This window comes from Hydra viridissima, unplaced genomic scaffold, assembly GCF_058129835.1.
Source record: "Hydra viridissima isolate aposymbiotic clone 2 unplaced genomic scaffold, HvirCarnegie_v1 scaffold_1, whole genome shotgun sequence".
In the NCBI taxonomy this organism is placed as follows: Eukaryota; Metazoa; Cnidaria; class Hydrozoa; order Anthoathecata; family Hydridae; genus Hydra; species Hydra viridissima.
Window position 1 is genome coordinate 30,447,799 of NW_028324300.1, and position 9,773 is coordinate 30,457,571.

Sequence of the window (9,773 nt, forward strand, 5' to 3'; positions counted from 1 at the left end):
TCCATACCTACCTCAACCAAGAAGACATCAACAACTTGATCAGAGATCTTGGTCTCAAGAAGTCAAATGGCGAGCTTTTAACGTCGAAACTAAAGTATTGGAATTTGCTAGATAAATGTGTATACATATCAGGTCAAAGAAGGCGTAACTACCATTTTTCAAACTTTTTCATTCGTCAAGATGAGCTTTGCTTTTATCCACCGGTCTGTTGGATGCAATTGTAATTACTCTTAACCCCAATGAGTGTCGGCTCTTTACCGACAACTCATGCAGAAGCCTCAAATTAGTGCTGCTTCAAAACGGGAATAAGTATCGATCTCAACCCCTCGCTCACTATGTGTAGCTAAAAGAGGAATAAAAGAGTGTTATGATCGAGCGCTTCTACTAGGATATACTAAACTTTTAACTTCGCTACCAAGGGTCTTATACTGAAAACATGATGAGGGACTATATTTGGGGCTGGTTTGTAAAAGTATTCTACAATGTAAGTGTAAATCGAGAAAAACAGCTCATTTCTTATGTTTTTATTGTATCGCTTGTGCAATTCTAGAACAAATAATGCTACTATTGCATGATATGTCGTTTTGTGTATATTAAACATTGTGCATATTAAACTAAAGCCACTTTTTCCTACAATAATAGTTAAATTTCATAAATATCATCATCCTGGACACAAAAGCGAAATTAGAAATGAATATAAGTATTTTTTTCATAATTTCTAGACATAAGGAAATAGAAAATAACACTTTCAAGTCATGGACAAAACCTTTGTTACACAGTGTAATTATTTGGAAAGAAAATATCAGAAATAGTTTTCAGAATTGAATTTTTAAATGCATGTTCGGGAAATAGGATTTGTTATTTGTAGGCAAGATCAATAAGATAATAAGCAGTAAGCCTTTTGAAGAGTTACATATTTTCAAAGCTACTAATGAGCTTTATGATATACTTTAAAAAAATTTATTGATAAGCTCATCCTGTCGCAAAATGAGAAAATAGTTTTCAGAATTGAATTTTTAAATAGCAAGCCTTTTAAAAAGTTGCATATTTTCAAAGCTACCAACGTGTTTTATGACATACTTTCAAAAAGTTCATTGATAAGCTCTTCCTGTCACAACTGCTCAATCTTCTAAAAGAACTTGTGTGCGAAGAAATCATGAACAAACTAATGTATGTTAAAATAACAATGATGTAAAAGGAGGTAAAAGATAATGACACTCCATATAGGCATTCATTTTATTAATATTTATATCAAAATTTCCATTACTTTGATTTAAATATTAATAACAACAGCTCGTGGACAACTGAGACAAAAAGAGTTAACATTTGTTGGGATTTTTGTCTCTTTTCAAAGCAATTAACTTCTTAGAAATCTCAGAATTAATTTAGATTTAATTAAAGATGAAGATAGCTAATGAAATAGAGATGTAAGAAAAAATTTGCCGAAAGAAATTAAGAAATCTCAAAAAGTCTTGTTTAAGACTTCGCTTTAAAATAATTTCTTTATTTGTCTTGGCTTTCAATTCTTAAAAATTTACACTTAAGCATTTTTTTTATACCAATTTTCTTTTCCTATCCTTGTGAAAGAGTTTCAAAAAGGTTTTTCATTAATTTAACTCAATAAAATATTTTTCAAAAACAATATTTGACACATTTTTTAAAGAGAGTTTTTGGAAAACTTATTGCTTGCCAAGTTCAACTTTATTTCTGTTTTTTTTTTCTAACCAATCAGTTTTTCGAGATATCTAAAATATTAATGTAAAGATTTTATACTAAAAATGCTGAACACTTCAAATAGTAATTTAATTATAATTTTTTAAAAGTATTTTAAGCATTTCATAGACAAATCAAAATTTGATGCATTTTTTTTTTTTGTAATTTTGAGAAATTTTTTCTCGTAGAATTTTTCTTGTAAATAGATATTAGAAAAAGGAAACAAAACCCACAAAACTTTAGGTCCAATTTATGAATTGAGCAAAACTCAAACTCTTACTTACAGATATCGTAAATTTGACAATAGATAATGGAATGATCTATTATTGTCTAATGCTACACTAATCTTTCAGAAAAGCGCAGTACTTTACTTCTTTTTGATATAATAAATTTATTTGTTAAACAGGTCGAACATCATATTCAAAGAGCGAACGTTTTTTTATACTTTAATTTACGGATATTGTCTGAAAAAGTCTGTTTTAAAAACCTCTCGTTCTATTTCATTAATGATGTTTGTTAGCGGAAAATATCTTTCTTAAAAGATATAAAGCCGCATTTTAAAAAGAACATCCGTGCAAGATTTTGCTTAGGTACCAATTTTTAGTTTAATAAAGGCTTCCTTACGTGAGAAAATAGATCTTATTTTTATAAAGTCATTATGGAATAAAATTTGTTGGTATGTAATACAGGAAATTAAAGTTGCATTCGTTGTATTGTGGTGTTTTTTGAAACAAAAAATATTTTCTCTTAACTTTTTAAATTAGTGTTCTGCAGTGAGAGCTATAAATGGTACACCATAATTTTCAAATCTCATTCAAATTTCTGTTTATTAAGTTTTAAGGTTAAAGAAAAGTGAGGGAATGTCAAGATCAACTGGTTTTTGGTTTGGATTGCTCGGCTGCTTTTTCAGTTTATTAGTTTTACTGGAAACATCAAATGCAGAAGATTCTTGGAATTCCACTAAATATGATAATGGCGTCGAAAAGATAAACAAAGACTATGCTGAATATAGTTGCATTCGAGCCTACACCTCCTTGACAACGGTCCTTTCCATGTCGTCATCGCTTAAAAGTGCGATGCTACAGAACTTGCTTTATTGTCCAAGTAAGCTAACTAAGTGTTTATTGCACTTATCTTTAATACTTTTCCTGTGTTGATACTTCTCCTGTGTTGTTTGTACCATTTATCTTTTGGCAGAAAAATAAGTTTAAATTTGATGCATAGGATTCAAAGAAATTTCTTTGAATCCTAAAGTTTTTTTAAGTTATTGAACTTTTTTTTAACTGTAAAAAACTTAATTTAACTGTATTATTTGATTTTAGCGTCTTTAAGAAAAAAGAGAGATATTCAGGTAAACCTATGCACGTTGGACAGTTTTTAAAATATTACTGTTTTTTTTTTACTACTTATAAAAACTCTTATATTTTCATAGCTTAAGGAACTGCAGGAGATTGAAGGAGCAACACAAACCATAATGCGTGAGTCATGATTATTGTTAAATATAAAAAATTTGGTTAAAATAATTGGGAGCGGTTTTTATACCACTCGTTTTTGTTTTTTGTTTCTTATAAAAAGTTGGGAATATGAAACTGTATCGAAAAAAGAGAAGTACACTTACGTGGAGAGTACCTGATGGGTTACCTACAGGCACTTATATTGCTTTTTGCAGCTACAGTTCATGTTGTACTCCTAAAAAAACGTTAAACGCGGACGGAACCTACTACAACCTCTGCAAGGAATGTGTCCACCAAATTACACTTCCGTCGAGGTAAATAAATAGTGTGCTTATAAAACAAGCACAGTACAAATCATGAGTTGTCAATATTCTAATTTAAGATTTGTAATGCGCTTGTACTCATCCCTTTTATAAAATGTTATCATTTCAATAATCTAAAAAAAAAAAACTAAGCAAGTGTAAAAAAAAACCATTTTTGGAGGGGTTTTTTTTTTGCATCTTTTTTTAACAAGAAAAAGTGATAAGTTATAATTTTCATGTGCAGCATCATAAACATGTTTTTTTTACTCAAAAACTTTAGCACTAAGATTTTCGGTGTGTTGTAACTTGTGAAAGCTTTCTCCTGGTTTACAGTTTTTGAAATTTTGAAATTTTACTTTCTAAGAATACATTAAAGAAACAAAAAGTTGGTCCATTGTTTGTTTAAAATGATAATTAGTGACTTTTTAAATTGATACTTAAAATATATCTAAAATGTAATCTGAAATCTTTTAATCTAAATTATCCAAAGAATTTTTTTTTAAAAAATGTTATTAACTCTCCTCAACAACATAAAAAGGAGCAATAAAATCCATAATCTCCTTTATTACAACAAAATTTAAATGACAGCATACTGAGTAGTAGCAGGGGGGAAGATAGATTATGGATAAAGGAACTATGGAAATGTATAAATTGAATAAATGCCATTACATAACTATACAAATATATTATTACGCATATAGTTATTGTATTCAGCTCGAAGAAAAGCTGTTAACAATAGCATGTTGATGTACCCTGGGTTTTTGAAGATTAAAATCCATTAACTTAAAGCAGAAGTTATACGTTTTACATTAACGTAATTTAACTTAGATACAACAAAGAGTGATAGATGAGAAAAGATTTCAATAATAAACTTGCGTTTTTCTTGATGTGAATGCTTGCTTTCATAAAAACAGCATTCCCAGTTTACTAATATTACCACAGCAACAGCCATCAAACTTGTAAACGTTTCCATAGCAACAGCCATTAAATAATGTCGTCATACACTATAAGTAATTTTAATTTAGACTTAATGTCTTTTTTTTTTAACATTAAAAAAGAAAGGCTCAGAAAAGCTTAACAGCAATTAGAAGATAGCTATATGGCTGGAAAATTTGAGTTGGAATGGCAATGGTTAGAACAAAAAAAGTAAAACTCATTCAGAAGAGAATACAAAGAAAGAAGATGATAGAGAGTTTTGCTGGATGAGTAATGATATAAACAGCCAATGAAGTCTACGGGCCACGGTTAAAGGATTTACGGATTAAAGGATTTTTTATAATGCATAAGTTATCGGAAAAAGTAAAAACTTCAACATCTCCCTATAAATACAGAAAAAAATATTGATCATATTGAATAAAGCTCTATCATTTTCAGTTGATCTCAATTAACACCTTTTAAAAAGCTCAAATCAATTTCTTTTAGTGTTGATTTGATGCGATCAATTAAGACTTGCTCAGTTGAAGCTCTATCTTTGAGCCAAGTGTTCCAAAAGTTCTAAATTATTCATGCTTAAAGCACATTTGGTGTGTTGGATTCCTTATTAACATTATTGAAATCCATCTAATTTAGAAAATCTAACAGTTTTTTAAGTTTAGCAAGTTCACATCACTCCAAAGTGTGAATTTGCTAAACTTAAAAAAATTTAACTTACAAATTTGGCCGAAATAAATAGTTCAAGTCCTCATGATGCTTGTTGAATAAATGGAAGAGAATGTTTTTTTTTCAAAAAATTATTTTTGGAAAGGATGGATGCAAGAGTTGCTTCCCACGCTTTTTCAGAAATTTCTCCAGATATGTCCGAAAGAAATTGGTCATTAGTAAGAATAACAGAAATGTATGAAGGTAACGAAAGACATGTTCGAATCGTAAAAGTTGAAGTTGGTACAAAGGAATTTATATGACCAATATCAAGACTGTCATCTCAAATTTAAAAGTTAAATATTTTAGACTTAGTGTTTAGGTCTTTTATTATAAAAAAAAATCTCTTCGAAAACCTCTTCGATAATACCAACAAAATAAATAAGAAAAAATGTTAGAAAAATCTAAGTAATACATAAGCGAAATATTATTCTTTGATCGGATCAGTGATTAGAATTAAACAAGCAAAGAATATTTATTCCAAAGGTTAAAAAAAAGATTCAGCAGAGAAAAATAGAATTTGCAGGCATTTTTCGTTGGCTGAAGGTTTTTAGAATGTTAAAGCGTCAGTATTTTCATATTTGTAATTTTCAAACATAAATCATTCGTTAACATGATGAATGAGTTTTGTATTGAGGATGTAGAACTCATTTTTATTAGCAATGAAATCGCGTTGCTTTTTGAGCTCCAAAAACAAATTTTTTAAAACATTTCTGAAAAAAGTACCTAAATATTTCATTTTTAAGCTTCTGTATTTAGTTTCACGCCTCGACAGCATTATTACATCACTTGTCAAGATGATAACTTTTATGAATCCTGCTTCTCAGGAGAAGGCTCCTGCACAACAAATATGGCTGCAGTCACAGTGACAAATACCAATACAAATCAAGAATCCACGTTACTACTTGGAAGATCTTGTTCGTGCGAGATTCGAAGGGATTCGATTTTTGCGGACTATATATAGTTTTTCTTATTATCATTTTAAGAAACTTATTTTGTTATAAACATTATGGAATTTTAATTTGTAAATATCTTTTAGCACCCACTTTAAGTCCGGTAACATTATTCATAGTTGTTCTGTTAGACTCTTAAACCATAATCTATTTACCAAAGAAAAAGTTGTATAAAAATCCGCAAATTGCACCCTCTGAATTTAACTCTTTAAGTTGAACTTCACCTTGCTAAAGAATGTCGATAAAACTTTTCTCTCCTTTTTCTCTTTTCTTTCCCCTCTCTCTTTTCTCTCCCCCTCTCTTTTTTCTCTATAGGACTTTATTAAGTTATATTTTCATTCGAAAATAATAAAATGACCGGAAAAAAAGCTCCTGTCTTCAGACGTTCGACAGCTTTTTTTTTTTTCTCAAGTAAACAGTTTACTTTTTGATGAAATTTTTGGTTCGATTTTTGTTCGATAAAAAGTATAATTGGTGCGGTTTCACCAACAACTTTGTTTGTGTTAGTTCATTTATTTTTATGATGTAAACTAAGTAATTAATATTTAAAAATATGTTATAACTAGTTGCATAATTCGATTCGAAGGAAAGTACAAAGGAGAAGGAGAAACAATGGAGAAAACGGAGGTAAGTTTTATAAAGATATAGAAAAATCGGCTTAGCATAGAGGGAAAGGATTTGTTACAAATAAAGGTTGTCTTATAGAGGCTAAAGTAACAGGTCCTATCTGCGACTGTCGTAAAAAACGTAGTATTTACACAAAAAATTAATTATTTACTGTAGAAGAAAAAAATTCTAAAATTCGCGCGGCTTTGGTGGTCATCTTAAAAAATGAACGTAATACGTATATTTTGGGCCTTATCAATATATTTGAATGAGCATAGACATCGAACTTTATTGTCGTAATCAAAGCAAAACACGTCTTCTTTTAAATACAACGGTATGAAAAGTGCGAGTCGCGTTAAAGTCTATCGTAAAGCAATTAAAAGTCACCAATATCAAATAATTCAACGTTTGAACAGATCACGTGAAATCTACCAGTCACCTATCGATACTTAAACTAAAATAAGACAGCGCTTTGTATTAATTTTTGTAAAAAAATTTTTATTTTTAACAAAAGTAAATTTCAAAACTATTTTAAGTTCATTTTTTTACATTTAGTGGAAAAAGAACTCCAGTACATAAGTTTTATAAATTAGAAAGAAAAAAATTTTATGATATCATATTTTAGGAAGTTAAAGGTACTAACTTGTATGTGTTGATAGATAGATTAATACTCAAATAAAAATTAGCGAAATAAAAAGTTTTTTTAATATTCTGAAAACTGGGTAATCGAGGAATATTACCTTTTTCTACTGAGCCGTTCACTTGAAACTTTTATAAGAATAATAAACTTTAATAAAATTAATACACTGATTAAAGTCTGCTGAGTTTCTTTGGGTTGTAAACTTTTTTCACAGTGTTCACAAAAAATCAGTTTGATAATCATTTAGACATGAGAAGTAAGTAACCATTCAAAAAACGTACTGTGTTCTAAAGCGCAATTACAACACCCAAAAATAAATTTGTAAGATATTCATAAAGATATTTGCGTTATAATCAATAAATACAAGCTCTAGATTACACTGATCAGCCATAACGAAATATGAGAAAATAATTTTTAAAATCTAATATCTGTGTATTTTAATATACTAAAACACACAGTAAATTTACATAAAATTTGGTTAGCAACAGTGGTAAATAACACATTCAATATTGCTCTTTGTTTTCCCGCTTTGAAGTCAACATAATTTATTATTTCATGGTTGACATAATTTCACTTTTCGGTTTTTTTCTCATGCGCTCTTAGTATGGCGAACTGTGGTTTTATAAACTTTCCTTACAGCTGTTATATACGCGTGGTGAGTTTGTAACTAAAAAACATCAAAAAAATATCACAGGGTTTGTTTTTTTGTGTACTTAGCTTATTTGGCAATAAATTTTGGCAATCAAGAAAAAGTTTTGGATCCACAGAAGATACGTTTTTGTTAAAGACCTCAGAAAATGGCTAAAAAAAGAACCCACGATTAAACCAAAAATATCATTCAGATGATTATTACTTTTTTAGTAATAAGAAATCGTACCCTAAGCCTTCCTTTAGCCGGTAGCCGGTAGTTTAATTGTCCAGGACTTCCCATCTCTGAGCCACCAACGAACTATTTGTAATAACTTTTTGTCTTATAGCATGCGTTTCTCGCAACTGCTTCTTGTTTTTAAAACACAATTTTTAAAATTTACTTTGTTGATTACTATATTTACTTATTGATTGAAAACGGACCATTTTTATTCTTGATTAACAGTTAGAATTAAAAAGTAAACACTATTGATAACGTTATGCTTGATCAGTCCATTAAAGATGAAAGCAGACCGGATGATGATGAGCATTGTAAAAATGTAATTTTTTCTATGTTTTTAGAAAAATGCTTTTAATCTATATTGAATCAAAAGATAAAAAATGAAAAATAGTTGCTTTATACTGAACTATACATAGAATGAACGAGAAATTATGTTTAAAAAAAAAATTTACTGAAAAAAAAGGAACATTTTTTTTTGTTGAGAAAAATAATCCGACAAAAAAAAAAGTAGCGCCCGGTTACTTACCAGGACATCAAAAATCGTCATTTTGGGCGGTGGAATGTCTTAATCACTGATGACTATTTCCTGGAATAACAAAACGGTTTTTAAGAAAACACTACAGAAAAAAAAATTTTAGAAGAGAAGACTGGAAAGAAATATGTGTATATATATATATATATATATATATATATATATATATATATATATATATATATATATATATATATATATATACTTTTTCAGAGTTCTTCTGTCTCCAAACACGGCTGACACAGTTCCGACCAAACAACTATATTATTATAATATTTTATCCCAAAAGCTTGAAGGTTTACTCAAGTGCTCTTCAGCAAAGTTCCGGCGTTTCTTTACGTGAATTTCCTTCAAGAGAGGGGTTTTTCTTGGTGACCGAGAGTGGAATCCTCTCTTTCGAAGAACTGTCCTAATTGTATTCTTGCAAACATTTGTCCCAGATGATTGCAAGTCCTTTTGCAGTTTAGAGCGAGTCAGTCGAGGATTATTCTGCACTTTTCGAACTAAATTCCTAGCTGTACGGTCAGACATTTTTGTAGGACGCATGAACGAGGCAGACTAGTCGAAATATGGAAGGATTTCCACCTCCGAACAGTATCACCAACTGTCGAAATTGGGATATTTAACACAGATGAAATTTTTCTATATCCCAAACCATCTCTGTGCAGCTGAATAATTGATTTTCTAGTTGATGCAAACAATTCTGCAGTTTTAGGCATTGTTGAAGAGCGTAAAATTCAGGCCACCTTCCAAAGAAGACGTCAAGTAATGAATGACTGCAGTTAGAAAAACTCTATGACGTTCTTTTGCATTCTAGAATGTTCCAACGTTTTCTGATTCTAGAATATTCCCTCGAACATAACGGATGACAAATTATTTGCAAATCAGATTCTTTTTTAACTATGTGTTGGATACTTTTTGAACCTTAACTTTTACAAAATTGCAATTATCAAGTCAACATTTAATGATATTGTTGTTTTGATTTGATATTTGTATTTCCCATGTAAAATTAATTTAGAATAGTGTTTGCTTATGTTATTTTGTTGAATAGACTTTAGTTAAATAAA

At 29.6% G+C, this 9,773-nt stretch overlaps 1 protein-coding gene across 1 annotated transcript; it reads left to right on the plus strand.

The window, feature by feature from the left end:
* Window positions 1-2,087: 2,087 nt before the first annotated feature.
* LOC149894438 (uncharacterized) lies at window positions 2,088-6,528 on the plus strand. Its single transcript, XM_090089529.1, has 6 exons — window positions 2,088-2,303; window positions 2,548-2,817; window positions 3,036-3,064; window positions 3,146-3,191; window positions 3,289-3,481; window positions 5,867-6,528. The coding sequence occupies exons 2-6, from the start codon at window positions 2,574-2,576 to the stop codon at window positions 6,069-6,071; spliced, it is 717 nt and encodes a 238-aa protein (XP_089945655.1). The 5' UTR covers window positions 2,088-2,303; window positions 2,548-2,573; the 3' UTR covers window positions 6,072-6,528.
* The last annotated feature ends 3,245 nt before the right edge of the window (window positions 6,529-9,773 follow it).